The sequence below is a fragment of the Dysidea avara genome, chromosome 10, assembly GCF_963678975.1.
Source record: "Dysidea avara chromosome 10, odDysAvar1.4, whole genome shotgun sequence".
NCBI classification, from domain to species: Eukaryota; Metazoa; Porifera; class Demospongiae; order Dictyoceratida; family Dysideidae; genus Dysidea; species Dysidea avara.
This window is the reverse complement of record NC_089281.1, coordinates 7,249,234-7,268,833: the sequence shown is the minus strand read 5'-3', so window position 1 is coordinate 7,268,833 and position 19,600 is coordinate 7,249,234. Positions and strand designations below refer to the sequence as shown.

The window sequence follows — 19,600 nt, the reverse complement described above, 5'->3', positions numbered from 1 at the left end:
CTGCAGCCTTATTGAAAGAACAATCATGTTCCCTGAGTATAGCTATATATTTTGCTATTAAAGTGGTTACCCATTAGGCCATATTATTAATTCCTCATCCTCCTGTGCTCAAAATAGCAGTGTGGATTTATTATTTTACTAACTAGATAGCTGAATTAGCTACAATTTTCTTTGACTGCTCTAGCAAGGTATCAACTATAAAAGGTGCTAATTGGCCTCACCAGTGGTGCAAAAAATCCTTGATGAGGTAAAAAAATGGTGATGTGGGTGGGGATGAGAAACTAATAACTAAGTTTATGTGGCCTTAGCTGTTATTTATTTATTTATTTATTTATTAAGGCTTTACAGCACAAGTGCTGAAGGTCTGTAGGACACCTGGTCCTACAGCCTGTTGAAAGTTGTTACAGAATGTGTGTTTGTAAAGATCTTGTAGTATCTAGTGACAAAAATTCCTACAAAAGCATTGGAAACCCAAGTATCAATCATCACTTGTCTATACTTTAAGCATAAAGATAATATAATTATACTTCAAGGCACACATTCAGAAAAGAATGTAGCACCAAAACACTTGAAATAAAAAACAATGTTGAAACAGGTAAGCAGGTGCCCAGTGAGAGAATAATGGTATGTACAGTAAAGAACACAAACATGTAACAGAAAAAAAGGTGTAACTGAAAACGGGATGTAACAAAAAGGTTATTGAAGCAAAATAAGTTGTAACCAAAAAGGTTACAAAAACGATGTAACCAAAAAGGTCACTGAGGTAAAAAGAAAGAAAAAAACAACAACACAATCACTGGGATTCGATCTGGGGACTGAACACTTGCAAGTACCGCTTTGACCAAATGTGATCTATGGTTTCATTTTGCCTATAAGTTAATTGTTTATAAAGCAGGGGCAGATCTAGGATTTCAGAATTAAGGGGGGTGCTAACATGGACATTTATATATGTAGCAAGATAGTTGATACAACTAGTGTGAGAAGCACACTCAGCATGCGGAGCATGCTCTATCTAGGGGGGTCTGGGGGCATGCCCCCCACAGGAAATTTTGCAAATTTGGCCTATTGAGATTGAATTTGGTAGTAATTTTGAGTGAAAATGATGTCACTTTGTTTATGTGATACCATTATTCCCCTATACAGCTTGTCAATATAACTAAAGGGTGCAGCCATGTAGCTAAAATTCAATCTTAGACTAACATCTTAAAGAACTAGTAGTGGAAACATATGGGTATCAGCTGCACATGTTCAAATTTAGTGTTTTGAAGTATAGCATAATTTTATTGTCTCATGGCTCAAACTACACTAGCTGTCCAAACAGTATAGAGAGGGTAAGTGGGAGTGGAGAGGGCAAGTAGACTGACTCACCAGTGTATGGAGTGCATGTGCACTCAGCTGTATATAATTCTCCAGCTAGGGGGGCTCTAGATCTGGTGGCATATATACTCCTGGAACCCCTGGAATTTTTTTGGAAAATGGCTATCACATGCAAGATTGAATCTAGAAGCTATTTTTAACCAAATCTGGGTACAAGATAAATGAGTTCAGGTGGAAGTAATTTTAATTTGAATGAGTTCAGTTGGAAGTAATTTTAATTAAAAAAAACAGAACTATACACTGTTTCTTAAATTTGTTATTGGATTTTAAGAAAATGTATAATAGTGGCTTGTCAAAGAGAATAAAGAGTGTATAGTTATTGAATGTAAGGTCAAGGAGAATATTTGAAACACAGGATTGGATCTACTTCATATGTGGCCACAGTTCTGAAGTACAGGTTGCTATTTCAATCTAACTTTTAAAATGATGGATCCATCCATAATTATAATTGTTTTGCAACTACTCTACAAATACAACTGGTTTTTGGCCACAACTAACCCCTTTTTAGCACACAATGATCATGACAACATAAATACTGCAGTAGAATTTTAAGCTTAAAGTTGAGCTTCAAGGGATTTGATAGTGCAAACTCCAAAGCTGCTAGATTTATACAAATGTAGCATGGGATTTGATCAAGCAAGGGAAACAAAAACGAACAGTTCTCAGATGTTGCAGCCTTGTGAACTTTATAAAAGCTAAGAAATTCACTATTATATAAGACTACTGAGTACTGTTTTACTTGCAAGAGAAGCATTTCAACCCAAGAATCAATTTTTAGGCTCTGCTACAAACTTGATTCTTGGGTTGAAATACCAAGAGTTCATAATATATATATACTGAGGAGAGTGTCCTACTCTCATATATCCCTGTAGAAGGGCGTATTGTGAAGTTATGACGTATATACATTAAAGGTTATAAATCTTTTACCTGAAGTGATTGGTATATGGCAGGATTTTTGGTACAATGGTGAGGGTAGCAGTGTGCAGGTCTAGAAGAATAGGTTTAATTTCAGCTTACACTCTGGTAACTTCTTGAAAATTATAGTTTTCATGTTGGATGTTCTATTAGAGTAGTTGACTGTTCTATTAGAGTATTTCGAATTTAGCAACTTCTAAAGTAAGACTTACTCCAAAAGTATAATTTTGAACCCCTCTTATAGTAATTCTTGGATAAGATTAGCTATTCCCCTTGCTCTTTCCATCTTTTCATTGCCCATGCATAGATGTGTATATAATGCAACTGCACCTGTACTATACATCTTCTAGAAGCTTCCTAGCTTGCTCATTGTAAAATTTTGGAGGGGGGGGTGCTTCAGCGCTCCAAGCACCCCCCCCCCCCCCCAAATCCGCCCTTGTAAAGGCCAGCTTAAGTTGAATGGAAAGAGAGAAAACCATCAATTATGAAAAGATGAAAGTACATAAATTACAGAAAGTACGATAGTCCTCGGTCACATGCGACCATGCACGTGTATGGTCCTAAGGAAGAACCTGCGTGGGCATGGCAAGGGTGTGAATATAAAAATAAAATTAAAAGAACCAATATAAATTAGTCTGTTTACTTGGGGTTTGCAGAAAGAATTTCAGCAAGATTTAGGTTACCAGCATTCAATGTGCTGTAAACAACAAATGACGGCAGTTGGAAACTTTATTTAAAAGCAATACAATTCTTAGATGATGAGCGCTTTGTTTGATGCTAAAACCGTACTGACTCATGCAGTGGTTGGTGAGACAATCATTGGACACCATGAAATGCATGACAGACAGACAGACTGACGGCTTTTCAGCTTTATATTTTTTGAAATAGCTATTTCCTGCATGGAGTGATTACTCAAATAGTATACAACTGTATACAAGTTACATGCATTTTCTTCTGCAGCTGAAAAAATTAAAAATCAATAGCTAGCTACTTGGAAATATAAAAACAAATAGCTACCTCGATTTTGTGCTAGCAGTGTTTGAGGACAGACTGATGTGCCGAGGGATGTGCCTTCATGTACACTACAAGAATTATTCCTGAAGATCGTACCGATTCCCTATTATGTTCCGCTGTACGGGAGCAGAAAGCTGCAGTCAACCGAGCTCCCCGCTGTTTCCACTGAGCTGCGCTTAGTGGAGAGCCGTATTCTTACTGATTAGAACAATTGTTTTTATGTGTTGTTAAAACGTGTTCATTAATAATGAATGTAGGCTCAGTGTAGCTATATTATTAAAAACAAGTTGATGTTGTGCTAGAGTAGCTCACCTAATATCGGACGGGCTCCAATATCGGACGCCATTTCTCCTAAACTACAATGAACATTCAAACATTCTGCACATCTCCAAGTAGGCCAGTGTTTCATCAACTTGTGTACCAAGTTTCAGATCTCTCGGGTTCTTGGTCTCGGTACAGCAGTCTTTTGAAGACAAGTCCGAATTATACGTAAAATCGGAAAAAACGCTCAATTCAAGGACAGCCATTGTTTGCAGATCACATTTGCATTAAATCAAAAATTGCATACCTTCAGATTGTAGGGCTACTCATTTACTTTCTAAATATGTATGGTTTATTTCATTTAAAGTATTGTACTAATGAGTTATAGACCAAAGAAAAGAGGCTGTCACTGGAGCAATAATCGCCCTAACTCAAAATTGTAATCAACGCTTTGAAAATATTTTAAAGTGGATAATTGCATACAATTAATCATTTACAAGTTGTCAAGCAACTTTTCCAATAAATTCACTGTCCTCCAGACTTAAAGTATTACAGGAATACCAAAACCCTCTAATAGAGCAGTCAAATACCCTAATATAACAGTCACCAATTTTTTGCAAAAAGGTGGTGTAAATCAATTCTACATAATGCTGATATGCTTAAAATGTGGTTCTACGTACTTTTTGTTTTAGAGTTTTAGGTTTTCAGCTGAAGTGATTGACTTTTTAAGTTAGGGTGTTTGACAGCCATATTAAAGATTTTGCTATTTCTGTAGTCATGTCTGCAGTATTTTATGTCTTTATAGTGTTGGATTTGCAGGAACTAGTGTTTAACAACTTTCAGTACACAGTCGAAAACAATCATCCACCTTGTATGCATTTTCAAACCATTTTTTCTGATTTTGAGCAAAAATAGCTAGGGCGAGTATTGCTCCAGTGACAGCCTCTTTTCTTTGGTCTATAACTCATTAGTACAATACTTTAAATGAAATAAACCATACATATTTAGAAAGTAAATGAGTAGCCCTACAATCTGAAGGTATGCAATTTTTGATTTAATGCAAGTGTGATCTGCAAACAATGGCTGTCCTTGAATTGAGCGTTTTTTCCGATTTTACGTATAATTCGGACTGGTCTTCAAAAGGTTGCTGTACCGAGACCAAGAACCCGAGAGATCTGAAACTTGGTACACAAGTTTATGAAGCATTGGCCTACCTGGAGATGTGCAGAATGTTTGAATATTCATTGTAGTTTAGGAGAAATAGCGTCCGATATTGGAGCCCGTCCGATATTAGGTGAGCTCCTCTACTTCTAAAAACCAGGCGCCATGCAGCTAGCTAACTCATCTGGAATAACTATAGACAGTATATACTACTATGAATTAACCAACTATGTATTACTACTTTACAATAGGGTAGTTTGGGTTACGCAATAATATAATTAGCTATTTCTTGTATTTCGTAATTCATGACATATTCGTAATTCGTTCAATTACGTTGCTATGCACTGCTAAGGAAGCGTTTGTTAAATAAACCGCTTTTACCAACATATTACGTACAAAACTATCTTCTAAACTGTTTTATAGGACTAACGTGTTTTTTCCCACAAATTCTCTCGACAAAGCCTCAAAGCTGCTCTTCATTTTCGTTCGCGTAAGTAAGGGATACGCCCCCTTTCAACTCGAAGCGATAGGCTATTCCTGGCAGTGTACCCGTTGTTTTTCAGTTGCTAAATGCCTGAAAACCTCAAGGGGAAGGTAGTCTGAGGAAAGTCACCACACCCGTATTTCAGTCCGCCGAAAAGAAACCACCTCAGAGCAAAGTTCACCTGTGCAGAAGTTTAATACAGACTTCATTTCACTTTTACTTCTTACGTAAAAGCTGCTTTTACCGTTATTAAACGATTTTGCTCACGTGGGTGCGTACGGACAAACATAGGTAGATAGGCAGATAGATAGTAGTCTCGCGTGCCAGACGGTTTGTGTGGGGGCGGTAAATAATAGGTTTATTTGCCGCCCCCACACAAACCGTCTGGCACGCGAGACTAGATAGATAGGTACACCATAGATAATGGGTGTCTATTATCTATGGGTACACACACACACACACACTTTTACGAAAACAATTTGGGCGTACGCCTGATTTAAAAATTTTTTTTTAGTTTGGCCTTAATATGGCCAGTGGAGGCGGTGAAGAGAAGGAATGGCGACAGGTCAAGGATGAAATAACTTGTTCTATCTGTGGAGATCTTTTCACTGATCCGAAGACCATCCCTTGTTTTCACACGTTCTGTAAGCGATGTATAGAGAAGAGTATAGAATCTAACAAGAAAATGGCCGTCATTGTGTGTTGTCCATTATGTCGTTCACCGCTTCCACGAGACGGGATAGCATCTATTCCCACCAATTTTACGATGTATCGTTTAGTAGAAATTTTTGGAAAACGCAAGGAATCCGGACAAGGTTTGGTGACGTTGAAATGCGGGAAATGTGAAGAAGATTCGCCAGCCATCACGTGGTGCATGGAATGTGAAAGCCCCCTATGCCGCGATTGCAACGAATTGCATAGAAAATGGAAAGACTTTAAATCTCACAAAACTTTCACAGTTCTTCAAAGTCCAGAACAAGCTGTAGCTGAGGCAGAATTTTGCAAGACTCATATAGCTACCAAGCAAGCATTAAACCTGTACTGTAAAACTTGTAGTAGTTTAATATGTCAAGACTGCACCTTGAAGAATCATCCCCACGAGAAGCACGATTTTGTCTTTACTGAAAAGGTGGTGGATGAAGAAAGAGAGAAGATTAAACAAGTTACGGCTCCACTGAAACAGTTGCTAGAACAAGTAAGAAATGCAGTAAAGAAAATTGAACACTGTGATAGACAAGTTGACATTGAGAGTGAAGCAAATATTAAGAAGGTACGAGCTACGTATTATGCATTGTACAATTTGTTGAAGCAACAAGAAGAAGAAATAGTTGGAAAGGTAAACACCATCAAAACTTCATTAAAAAAGACACTTGCTGTACAAAGAGAGAGTGCAAAGTTTGTGGAAAGCCAATTAGTAAGCTGTGTTGAGTTTTCTCAGAGAATTGTAATAGTTAACAGAACAAGACAATTATTGACATATAACAAATGGATTGAGAATAGAGTTGTTGACCTAACAAAGCAAGTGGAACATACTAGCCTTGATCCAAAGTATACAGCAAGTGACATGATTGTTAGATGTCATAACCCAGTTGAGTTTGTTAGTAAATCAGTTTGTGATGTCTCATGTGGTCTTCCTGATTGTACTGTGAATGGTCCAGTAGTAATTAGTGATCAAATTAAAGTGATCATGACCGTTACACTAAAAGACATTTTTGGGTCTCCTGTAGTGAATGGGTCAACAGATTTAGAAATTCGTTGCAACAGGGAGGGAAAATTTTTACAGAGTACACATATTGAAGAAGGATCAAGAGGACAGTACCATATTTGGTATAATGTTAAAAGAATGGAAGATCATTCATTATCCTTGTATTGGAAAGGATTTGAAATGAAGCATGAAGAAATCAAAGTGTCAATGAGCATTTGTGACTATAAGCAGAACTCAAAGGTAAAGATCATTGACAAATATGGACCAACTAACAACCAGTTAACTTCTCCTTACCTGCTAGCTAAAGGACCTAACAATGAACTCATGGTTCGTGACTATTTAACTAGTATTTGATAAATACTTGCAGTACTCTCATGTTGTTGGTGGAGCAGGAAATGGGAATGGAAAGTTCAAGAACATCACTGGAATAGCTATAGACAAGAAGGGATATCTGTATGTTGCTGATTGTAACTTACATTGTATTCAGAAGTTCAAACTTGAAGGACAATTTATTTCCCACTTTGGGAGCAAAGGTAGAGCTAACAGTCAGTTTCAATCTCCTTATGGTCTAGCATTGCATTCGGAACTATTATTTGTGTGTGACAAGGACAACCACAGAATTCAAGTATTTCAAAACGAACAATTCCTTCATTGTTTTGGTAGATATGGAACAGTACCGGGTACTTTTGATAGACCAATTGATCTAACACTGAACAATAGTAAAGATAAGTTGTTCATTACAGACTTTGGTAATCACATAGTCCAGATGTTCACCCCAAATGGACAGTTCCTTAAAATATTTGGTAATTTTACTGATGTCCCTTTCAAATTACAAAATCCAGTTGGGATACACTACACACCAGATAGAAAATTACTGGTCAGTTCTAACGGCACTCACTGCGTATTGATATTTGAAGAAAATGGAAAGTTTATATCAGCCATTGAAGGTATCTATCAAGGCAAGGGAAGGTTTAGTGGTCCTCGTGGAGTAGTGATGGTTGAAAATGGTCAGATTGTAGTAGCTAGCAACTGGAATAATAAGTTAGTTATATTTAGTAACAGTTAGTGTATACTATTTTGATTTGTAATAACCACCATGCATAAAGTGTTTTAGGAAGTGTTACATTTATAATTATTTTTTTTGCTAAAGTGGTTTATTTGATAGTATATAGCTAATGGTAGTCCAATCAACAATTTAGTGTTATCATGTTAGGGACTATTTATCTCTGTCCCTTTTCTACTGGTCTATTATATAAGACCAGGGATAATATATATGTATAATAGGCCAGTAGAAAACGGACAGTGATAAAAAATGTCAGAATGATTATAGTTTTTGTAACTGATCGTGACCTGTTCAATTTTATAGATGATTTGATGTATTATTGTCTGCATGTGCATTATTTATAATAGCCATAATTGTGCATACTTATCATAGTCACTATTCTATGTCAGTGTTCTCATGCAAATTTGTTAGCTGTGCAACATAAGCCTGTCAACGTCAAGGCCAGTTTCGCCCTATCAAGGCTCCAGACCGCTTGTATAGCTCACCAGTGGGCTTGGGAAAAGCAGCCATCAAAAGTAGGAAATTTGATGGTCATAGCTTTGTGTGTGTGGTAAAAATCAAACCTGTTATGGGTGATAAGAGTGGTTTTCCAGATCACACAACTGCTATGTGTAAGTGATCCACCCAATAATACAAAGCTGTAAACATGTTGCTAAGTGGTTAGCTACCACTGCTTCTGGACTTGTTTCATGGTTCAAATCGATAAGTATAATTAGCTGTTCTGGAGTACCTGGCTGGGCTTTGAATAAACAACCAGCAAGAACAGACGATTTGAGCCAGGCTGATTTTGACATTGAAATTTGATGTAGTATGGCAAAAAATCAAACCTGTTGATCATGGGCAATAAGACCAGTTTTCCTCCGCATATACCTGCATTGTATTATATGCTGGACCCTAATGTATTGTTTTTGGGGCAATTGTATACAACTTTTCAAATCCCTCCTGCTATCTATCAGTATAATAGCTAGTTAGATATATCATCAATCAAAACTATAGCAATTACAGTGGTCCTTAGGGAAAGATAAGTAAGAGGTAATGAGTGCATTCCATAACAATGACACAGTGAGGTGAGTGAACAGAGTTAGTTCTCACTTTTCTGAGCAGCGGTGGATCCAGGGGGTTGCTGAGGTTTCCAGAAACTGGTTGAGTATATTCAGATTGATTTGCAAAGATATCAAAGGTTCAGATCGAAATACATTAAAAACTAGAGCAATCAAAATTTGCGTTTTTAAAGTTCACCTGTAAAAATTGTAACTCAGAACCATGTGAAGTTTAATACATTTAAAGCATACAACAGAGATGGATGTCATTCTGAGGGTCTGGGGGCATGCCTCAGGAAGTCTTAAATAATTATTAATTAAACACTTCAACTATTAACTCTTTAGCCTGTTCTTGATACTATGCCTGAAGAAACAGTCTCCTAGATTCAATTTCAGAATACATAATTTTCAAAAATTTCCTTGGGGTACACTCTGGAGGAGCATTCCCCCAAATTTGAGTGCATACAACAGAAAATAGCCAACCAGTATCTTACTGTGGGTACAAGTCTACTGTAGCACTGTTTACATGACTGTATGTTTCACTATACACATGTGTCTACACTGTACTGTACTTTGTGTGGTGCCCAACCCTTTGCAATTGCATAAGGGGTTTCATCTTATCCAACCTACAAAGCAAATAGGGGATCATGTATATTACAGCCAGGAATACCTTCACATGTCATTTTAACCTGATAGACTCTCCCTAAAATAATCCAGATGCAACAAATAATCACAGGAAAAAAGCACAGGCAACTTCATTCCAGCCCAGCTACAGATGAGACTGCAATTTCAGCAAGGTTACTGGCTGCTACTTAAACTTGCTGCAACAAATTTGCAAGGTTACAACTCAACCTTGCTGCAAAACTGCAAGTGTAAACCGAATCCCTATAGTTGTGAAATTGATTTAATAGACAATTAAGCAGCAGCTAGCTACCTAGCTATATAAAATATTTGCTTTGAACAGCACCCAGATTTTTGAAAAAGCAGCCAAAGCTACACCTCTGAAGGTATCATCATAGACTACATATGACTATTTGTTACATGCATGACCACTTTTCAGATCATCTCTTGATACTTCATCTCGCTGCTGTGGCTCTAAGAGCAACAAAATTGTAAGCAGCAATACGTTGCTATATGCTTTAGCCAATGAGCTAAAGTCTAACATTACTGTTGTTTTGATGATGGAGAGTACAGTTTGACAACATCACACCTCTTATCCTTTCGTGGTTTGCATAATGTAGGAGCTGGGCACGGACTAACATTGATATTAAAAATGTGTAGATTTTTCCAACACCACTAGGGAACTGACTCTGGCTATAAAAGTGATTGGTTGAACGTAAAAAACTGATGGAGAGCACTCCCATTAACATAATTACCAGCAGCAAGCCAGAATTGCACTGCATACACTTTCTTGACTGTATACCAATTGATAATGTGGATGTGTGTAACAGCATTGGTAGCTACTGGGTATATAGCAATGTATGATGTCCGTCACTGATAGTGTTGATCACCAACCCCATTAACATAATTACCAGCAGCAAGCCAGAATTGCACTGCATACACTTTCTTGACTGTATACCAATTGATAATGTGGATGTGTGTAACAGCATTGGTAGCTACTGGGTATATAGCAATGTATGATGTCCGTCACTGATAGTGTTGATCACCAACTCACTACTACAGTGCAACCTAAAGAGATTTTCAAGTGATGGAGGTATGTCAATTTAGTTATGTACTATATACCTAAGCCTGAAGAGAGTGTAGAAATACAATACTACAAATATAGCTATAGTCCGTAACTGTTTGCAACATTAATATTACTAGCACTTTAAATGCAATTCAGACTGCCTACATTGTGTCTTATGCCCATAATCACCAGCAGTCTGGCTGTTGAGTAGAATGTCAGTGCTTTTTAGAGAATGGGCTATAAATAATGCAATACATGTGCACGACCATTATATACATCCAGCTGTGTGGAGGGTTCTTTGACATATCGGAACAGTCTAAAGGAAACGGCACTTCTTTCACAATAATAACCATATTGACAAACTGTATATTTGTAAACAATTCTGCCTGTTATATATGGTGGTGGTCGTATTTCTGTTCAATTGTTAAGACGTTTTATCTGCTTTACCTGCAATATCCACAATGAAACTTACAAACTGTGTCTGGCAGAACAACATGGTGGATGGATGTAAATGCTCCAGTGGTTTATTTTAATTCACTATTGAAACAGACATTTTCAATGTAATTCATCCCAAAACCATGCAATTTTATATATAAAGCAGATGTCAGCAGAGGTGCCATAATACATTCTTTATCAATGAGACTGTCAACAGTAGAAGTTACTTTATGTACTATTATAGCATTAGCATTATAGTCCTTATGATTGTTACTTTTGAGCAAACTATTGGAAAATTATAGCTAGGTAGCTGGCATCACAAAGCAGTAGATGCATATGTACATACAGCATATCAAAAAATACAGACCTGAGAATATTTAAGGTACTCACCGGTTGAAAGGTATAACTGAGATCAAGAGTAAATAAAGAGAAGTTCCACTATCTGGTGTTTCTTTTAATTATACTATAGCTAGTGTTGAGCATGGTGAAATCCTGCTACTGTTAACATTGTTCCGGGCTACGTTTTATTATCCACCCCATCTATATCAAAATGGTAACATTTCACTACATTGTAATTACTAATTTGGTAAAGATCGATCATTAGTGGAATCAATCTATCAATATCATGTGGCCAGTGAACAATCTTTAATGGTCCTTTTGATGATTATGATTTATACATTTATCAGAGGTAATTTGTTGTATAGCTTGCAAATACAACGTTTACTAGAAGAAATATTCCAGACCAAATGATAAATCTAGAGAGTATATATACGTATGAAGCAAAATTATCCCAAATACGACAAGAAACATGTATCATTATATCCATATATGGGTATCTCTGTCTCTTGGGGTTATTTGTAATGATTATATATTTGTGCCATTGGTTGTACCAAGCGTCAGATTGTATAATATTTGGCTGAACTATTATACAATCTAATATTTGGCTGAACTATTGTATAATATTTGGCTGAACTATTATGTCATCATCGCTTGCTACAATGCTGCATTAACACCATGACTACAGTTAGTGTTGAATGTGATGTATTCCTTTTAAGTTCATGTGGCCTAAGACTGATTGACTGTTGACAGACTATCAATGGTTACAAAACAAAACAAATTAGTGTAATAGGTCACTACCAACCTACATAGTTGTATTCAGAATTTCAAAGTCACTGAAGTCTTCCATGTGACAGATTCTAGACAACACAGCTCATATTATGCATAACATATGCTTATTTTGAAATTGCGTACAGCGAAAAGCCCAATTATTAATTCATTTGTTTTCAACCCCACCCTAGTATTGTCTTTATTTTGCATGTATACTGCTCTCATTCTATAATGATGATGAGTTTTCTCTGATATAATAAATAGTGTATTCATGAAACGATTTTATGTTTCTGTAATTGAGTTTGCTGCTGTTTAAGAACATCTTCACTTCCTACTAGCACTGAAACAGTATACGATAGTTCACTCTTCCACGTGGCTCCTGTCTCATCCACAATACTAGCTCTCACTAGTAAAGTGTAATAGGCTGAAGTGGGGAAATTGAAAAGGAACTGTGCCTTGAAGTAGCCACCATGTACTATTTCCTGTTTCTCTTGTACTGTCATCTCAGGTATCTATAAAGAGCAAATACCTAGTTGTTTAATAATGAGCTATATAGAGAAGTCCTATTATGGCAAACATTTATTGATTTCTTGCTTTTTTGTCAGCTGATGCCATACCTAATTTACCTATTTGAAAATTTCTTGTTATAAGAAAAATGGGTTGGTCAAATAAAAAAGAAAAAAGATTTATATTGAACCTCTACAGGCATATGAATTACCAGCCACACAGCTATTGAAGGGGTACAAATGACTGTAGAGTCTGGTTGTTAAGCGCACGTATATATTAAGCGCATACCCATTTCTTGTACTTGATAAGCGCATGCAGACGAACACGAAGCTCCAACATGAGTATACAAGAGAAGAAATGCTAATGGTGTATAGTGCAAAATTTCACAATACATGCCTTTACTGTACTTACCAAGTGAAGCGATCTTCTGTAGTATGCTCCACACGAAGGATTCAGTGCACAAAAACTGAACTCAAAATATTGGTGACTGCAATTCACACCACCCCAAGAGAGATGATCACAACGAGGTTTATTTATTAGGCACATGCACTTAACAACTATATGTTAATCACAATATTTTTTCACGACTTTTATTAGACGTATGCACCTAACAACCAGACTCTACAGTAGCTAGTGACTACATACATTTTCCTGTTGTACGGAATGGAAAGCTTCAGACTTTAGCTTTATGAGACTAAATTAGAGCAACAGACTGTTCTATTAAAGTATCGTTTTGCAACGTTTACAAATTAAATTCCACGTTATGTGATTTTATTTCTAATTAAAATCTGTCCAAAATTGGGTTGGTTGGGTCTGAGCAACAACTTTTCAAAATAAGTATGGCCCAACCAGTTTCAAACTGGTACAATGCATGTTTCAAAAAGATCATAGCTAAAATTTTAACTTTTCATAAGTGTAACAGACAATATCTAAGCACCTTCCCAGAAAATTAAGTATATATAATAATGACCGCCAACATTATGACTAAATAATGGTATTGATGGTTTTTACTAGAATAACTGACTGTTCTAATAGGGTGGTTGACTGTTTCAATCTTTAAATGGCATTTCTAGATAATTTAAAGTCTTAATTACAATAACAAATCAAAGTAGAATGTGGGTAGTGCCGGACAGGAAACAAGTTAAGGCATCAACAAATGAATATACTATACACACACGCATGATATGATATGACGCTAACTTTTATAACTGAATCTGATGTTTTGATGGCTTCTTTTATATTAGGAGTCACCGTCACAATTGCACTTGCAATGCGACGATATTTATCTACAAGACACAGTGGTCGAATGTTACAGCCCCACACGCCCACTCATTTACCTGCAGTCTTGTAATGTTCAATCACTCCTTCGACACTGAGTGTTAGTAAGGTACCAAGAATGACTGTCACTGATTGGTCAGACTCTGATGGAGATACTGCCAGCTAAAGAGATGAGTTCTATTTAAAGTCTGCAAGACTTAATGATGTGCATGTGGTAGCTACTACAGTACATGGTCACATGAGCCCTAAAGTACTTTCAAAGCACTTTAAAATGTGCTAGCTATATACATTTTGTATTGGAAAATTTAAAAACTATTTAAAACTATAACAATAAACACCTATTCATCTCTGATATTACTGCATAACAGGAAATTTTAAGGAAGAAAAACTTGACTCTTCATACGCTTTTGACAAATTAAATGTTGACTAATCTAAACAGGCACTCATTGATGCTTGACAAATTAAAAGTTGACAAACTTAGCTGAATTGTCAAAATTTTCTTTCATAAAAATTTCCTATCATATGGCACTGACTTTTAAGCATGAACAGATAACAGAATTGCATTCTCACACCCACTTTGATAGAAGTTCGTTGATGCCTGTTGAAGAAATACCTCGGCAACAACAGAGGTACTTGTAGTAGTGTTCTAGAGCAGTGTCCGATTGCAGCAACATGCTGGAAGAACTGGTATAAGCACACATCAAATGTAAACAATCATTCCATTACCTCACTGCTTATTGGTAGTGACTGTAGGTCAGTGCAATTCTGTGCATATTTTAATACATTCAAGCAGCTCCTTCCAATTGGAGTTTCTGTACTGAATGAAGTACTAGGCACTTCCATTAAGTGTGGTGCCTTATCAGTAGTTGGGGTGGACAGCCTTGCCGGACTAACACACATTGTACATCTACATACATACTGGTACATTTTGGTATTCTTACCTGACTAATGGTTTTCGTGATAATGCAATTGATGATATGACATGAGTCATTAGTACACAACTCTGCTGTAACCTTGACAACAAGTAAAGGAGCTACAAACCAATGGTATAATTTGCACACACAAGAGCACACATGTGTAAAACACATGTGCACATTGTACACACATACAGACTACACACACATTACACAAAGGGTCAGCATTCAGTACTGATCTGGATGACCCACTGACCTAGTACAATCAAAGTAGAGGCATGCACTAATCTCACATTTTTGTATACAATTGTTGGGAGCAAAGTAGATTCAGCTGTACTTTAATACTGAACAGTAATACAGGCAGCTTTATACATGAGTACTCATTTACCCAAAAACTGGGCATGGATCCAAATGGACTAGGTACATTTTTCATCCTGACATTTCCTGTATTAACATTTCCTGTATTAACATTTCCTGTATTAACATTTCCCCTAACGAATGCTCATTGTAAGAATTGTATAGAAATAGTTACCTGTTTTATACTGTATGGTGTTCAAGCATCAAACGATCGAAATATTCTTAATTAAATAGTTAATGCTCTAATAAAGAAGTTACACAATTCAATACCCATGCTTTATCTCTTCTTCAGAATATTCTTGCTATCAGTGAGGATTTACACCGTCAAGCAAGCCACTATATACAATCAATGCAAGAAATCCAGTGTAAAACTTAGAACAGCTATTTTGTAATCCAGGTTGACCTGGACATGACTTGGATGATCTGACTGGCTTCAACCCTGCTACACTAACCACACACGCACACACATGTATGTACGTAGTACGTACACATGCACAACCGCATGCATACACACACACTTCCAAGGATACTGTTCAACATATGACAAAGTGTGTGGATCAGCATCAAACAATGATGAATACAGGTCAGCATAGTCATTGGATAACTTGTGAAACTCATCTACACACAACTGAAGCTACAAACCAACAAGATGACAACAGAAATTACTACAGTATGCCTATATACACTACACACAGCATACCTGCTTTTCTATAGAATTCCCAACTATTTCTGACGGTGCTGAACCTGCCTGAATACGAACACACGTGGCAACCAACTGCATGTGTGCATCAATTAAGTTTGTATAGAGAGCAAGAAATTGAAGTGGAAATGTGGAAACCAAAGAAGATGCCTGGAAACATCCCTTAGTCAAAACAGTTTCATTCACAATGAAAAAAAGACTATTACCTTCATCAACAGAATAGCTTGATGTAACAAGGAACTAGTCTCTGAAAGGTCATCAACCATTTTGCTTGCAAAACTGGTAGACTGAGAAATCAAAATTTGTGATGCTGAGATTTGCATCAATGACTTCAACCAGTAACTAAAATGATGGACCATGACCTGAGGGAAGGTGAAACTTGTGAAAACTAGCACAACATTTTTTCATGACATAAATTAAAGGACGTAAAACACAATTACCCTTTAGTAAGCAAAGGACTAGTGTGGTGTACCCTCTAACAGAGCAGTCAGTTACTATTGTTTGCATATTTTGGTTGTGATAACGATACAAATAGGGTGTGCAGTGTGTAGAACTGTATACATACCTTCTCAGACAGTCTGTTGTATATCTTACAAGCAAGTGTGTGGAAACCCTGTAAGATAACACTTCAATAATGGCACAGAAACTAACAACAGCACGCAGTTGCATTAAACACATAACATTAGCTACAGACCATATAGGATGCTTGTCGAGCTATCTTGTAACACAGCCAGTAGTCATGGGAGCCATTCCAGAGCTTGTCCAGTAAAACAGGTTCCACAGAAGAGACAAATGACAGGCCAGTTTCCTGGTCCACATCTCTGCTATGTAGTGCCATAAACACAGCAGACAGTGGTAACTACACAGACCAAAACATTAAAACTGTAGATGAAGACGTAGGGTGCATACCAGCAATTGATGGTCAAGTGTAGATGAGTTCTCTACAAGAGACAGCAGTTCTGAACTAGTAGTATAGAAGGAAAACATGGCGGGTGTATTTGAAGTAATGGCAGCCATTGCAAAGCCCATCAGTGCAGCATGTTCCACTACAACCAACACACACATAGTATCACATGCACAGTAAATTACATTATACATACACACACATGTGATACACTCTAAATGCATATACCATCCTGGCCTGTACCACACACACACATATGTACAAACTCACCACTGAGTTGAGGGAGCAAATGTAACATGGTGGAAATAATTGAACAGCCAACATCACTGACAGTAGACAACTTCACTGCCCCAGTTAACAGAACCTAAGCACACACTAATCCAAGATCAACACTTTACATACCACGGCACCTTGATGATGGAAGTTCTTGGAGCCTCTACAGCACATGACAAAGCAGCAATGGCGGATACAATCAACTCTGCTACTTCCTGACACTCAAACTTTAAGTCCTCAGTGAGATTACGTGAGCCCAATTTTCTTACAGTAATATTCACATGTACCCCACATGCTAGGGCTGCCATGTTTAGGTTCTCATGGTAACACAATTGCTGGATGGTGTCTGAAATAGTGTACCAATTGAGACATACAAATATCAAACTTAAAGCGAACCTTTCAGTGAAACTAGGTGAGATATGGTTGTGTTGCTTGACAGGACTAGTAGTACTTTAACGGCTACTTCTGCTTCTTTCCCACTTGGCATTGCCTCGATGTCTTGTACTAGTTGCTATTTCAAAATTACAAACCTAAATACATAAGCATATTGTCCTACTTTTATTATTTCTGATTCCCAAAGATGAGGTGTGTGTTTTGCCAGAAACAGAAGATCTTCTAATGCCACCATTCTGACTGTCCTTCTGGGGTCTTGTCTTGTATACTCCAATAGCAAATTCAACTACATATGGCCAGAAACAAAAACAGTTTTGAAATAAATTTGATGGAGTGGCAGGAGGTAAAATATCAACCAATGCCACATTCTGTTAACTACCAGACGGCAAGACAGACACATAAGGTTAGCATGTACATACAGTGCTATATACGCACAAACCTGGTCTGACACATGGACCAGTGTGGCAACAGCCAGTTTAGTTAGAGTCTGTAGGATTACACACACAAATGCCAGAGAAGCATATGATGATAACAGCTGGATACAGAGTTGACGAGCCTGTGTAAAGAGAGGGAGAGGGTCACACACATGAGGATATTAATGGAGTGGTGTACTGACCTGTGAGGCTGAGTGGAGGTCGTGATGCATGTGAACAAGAATTGAGATCAGTTTGAGCTTCATCTCAACCGGTGTTGACAGTCCTGTAAATATGCAGGAATAATGTGCACAAGTGTCACACACACACACACACACACACACACACACACACACACACACACACACACACACACACACACACACACACACACACACACACACACACACACACACACACACACACACACACACGCACGCACTTGCTCACCTTGTACCATGTTAGCAATCTTTTCACACATAGCAGAAGAAAAACTCCTGATAAGGAAAAAAATCAGGAAATGCACTCCCTACAATGCAATATGCTTTGCAGATACACATCACACAGGTTTACATGCAGGACCTACATGAGCTTATGTATATGACAAGTGATTCATGCACAACCAACTACAACTGTTAAAGAGATACAGATACATACTTGGAATGCTGACAGAAACAGTTCACAGCAAAAATTGCAGCCTCCACTTCAACCATATCATTGGACTCTAGTCCTCGATGGATGCTGCTCAAAATGACATGAACAAACACACAAACAAACGGACCACAATCAACCTATGATGGACGTTCTTTCTTTCTGATATGATAGCTGCAACACAGCCAAACACCCTAATTGAATTTTAAAAATTGATTCAACTTCACAAGTTCCATGTCTCACCTTAGTACTATTGCTCTGGCAACAGCATCATTGCTATGGGTTACAACATTAATCCTCTTAAGGAATTCATCAGAGTTGGTGAGCTTGTTTAAATGTCGTTCACTAAGTTGTATAACCTTCAGGATATGCAACCGCAATAGGTTACTCCTGAAAAAATGTAGCACAGATGCAGTGTGGGTAATAGCTCTATGCAACATACCCAGTTCTGAAGACCTCTGCTAGCTTAAGGAATGCATTGTTGATCAGAATTGGGAAAGGATACTGGTTTATAAGTGATGGTAGCTGTACAATAGCCTCAGATTGTTCTCCGATACTTGTCGATCGAAGACCTGAAGTTGTGGCAGCTTGCGCACGTGATGTGCAGATATATCAACAGGTGTTACCTTTTTCAACATCTAATAACGCTCCGTTAGCTTTCTGCTTCGTGTCATTGTAAGTAGTGCTAGACATTGTCCATACAATGCTTTAAACACAGTTATATAAATTATTATCTCTGAAGAAGCCACATTCGCGCGCTACAAAATATTTATTATTCAACTAATGCGCACCAAAACAATACGATAGCTAGACGAGAGTGATGTCTGCGTTACTCGAAGAGGTAAGTATTTTACTTCTTACCAATGGCAGATACTTAAGAACACTCCCGTTCTATAGCTACAACAGGTACGCCAAGAATTGAATCGTTCTAGGACGACTTTAGACGACGTGGAAAGCAAAA

The 19,600-nt window shown here is 37.4% G+C and overlaps 2 protein-coding genes and 1 long non-coding RNA gene across 5 annotated transcripts; 1 reads left to right on the top strand and 2 right to left on the bottom strand.

Moving 5' to 3' along the window:
* Nucleotides 1-5,710: 5,710 nt before the first annotated feature.
* LOC136268465 (E3 ubiquitin-protein ligase TRIM71-like) lies at nt 5,711-8,066 on the top strand. The gene is made up of 2 exons (XM_066063818.1): nt 5,711-5,856; nt 6,172-8,066. Exons 1-2 carry the CDS (start codon nt 5,739-5,741, stop codon nt 7,269-7,271), a joined length of 1,218 nt encoding a protein of 405 aa, XP_065919890.1. The 5' UTR covers nt 5,711-5,738; the 3' UTR covers nt 7,272-8,066.
* Nucleotides 8,067-11,039: 2,973 nt separating this feature from the next.
* On the bottom strand, nt 11,040-11,854 carry LOC136267888 (uncharacterized). The gene is made up of 2 exons (XR_010706812.1): nt 11,533-11,854; nt 11,040-11,244 (listed from the first exon to the last, which is right to left on the bottom strand). It is a non-coding gene; the product is annotated as an uncharacterized lncRNA (long non-coding RNA).
* Nucleotides 11,855-12,462: 608 nt separating this feature from the next.
* Nucleotides 12,463-19,405, bottom strand: LOC136237280 (integrator complex subunit 7-like). 3 transcript variants are annotated; one of them, XM_066027621.1, is made up of 24 exons: nt 19,266-19,405; nt 19,082-19,211; nt 18,883-19,029; nt 18,780-18,833; nt 18,646-18,729; nt 18,439-18,485; nt 18,192-18,274; nt 18,015-18,131; nt 17,739-17,861; nt 17,579-17,693; nt 17,320-17,528; nt 17,180-17,273; nt 16,915-17,051; nt 16,700-16,864; nt 16,571-16,618; nt 16,212-16,367; nt 16,006-16,155; nt 15,836-15,939; nt 14,976-15,047; nt 14,761-14,923; nt 14,611-14,709; nt 14,094-14,196; nt 13,957-14,042; nt 12,463-12,761 (listed from the first exon to the last, which is right to left on the bottom strand). In XM_066027621.1, exons 1-24 carry the CDS (start codon nt 19,330-19,332, stop codon nt 12,519-12,521), a joined length of 2,796 nt encoding a protein of 931 aa, XP_065883693.1. In that variant the 5' UTR covers nt 19,333-19,405; the 3' UTR covers nt 12,463-12,518. The 3 variants fall into 3 exon arrangements, 1 of the variants encoding a protein (XP_065883693.1); XR_010692369.1 differs by lacking the exon at nt 12,463-12,761 and having other exon boundaries at nt 14,568-14,709; XR_010692370.1 differs by lacking the exon at nt 12,463-12,761 and having other exon boundaries at nt 14,648-14,709.
* Nucleotides 19,406-19,600: the final 195 nt, after the last annotated feature.

What these genes read in the sequence shown, in the direction of transcription:
- LOC136268465 (XM_066063818.1), top strand. Translation starts at nt 5,739, where the DNA reads ATGGCCAGTGGAGGCGGTGAAGAGAAGGAATGGCGACAGGTCAAGGAT. An exon ending in CCCTTGTTTTCACACGTTCT is followed by an intron (nt 5,857 to 6,171) that starts GTAAGCGATGTA and finishes AAACTTTCACAG; the next exon opens with TTCTTCAAAGTCCAGAACAA.
- LOC136237280 (XM_066027621.1), bottom strand. Translation starts at nt 19,332, where the DNA reads ATGTCTAGCACTACTTACAATGACACGAAGCAGAAAGCTAACGGAGCG. An exon ending in TGGTCCATGTGTCAGACCAG is followed by an intron (nt 17,862 to 18,014) that starts GTTTGTGCGTAT and finishes GGCCATATGTAG; the next exon opens with TTGAATTTGCTATTGGAGTA. An exon ending in TCACCTAGTTTCACTGAAAG is followed by an intron (nt 17,529 to 17,578) that starts GTTCGCTTTAAG and finishes ACACTATTTCAG; the next exon opens with ACACCATCCAGCAATTGTGT.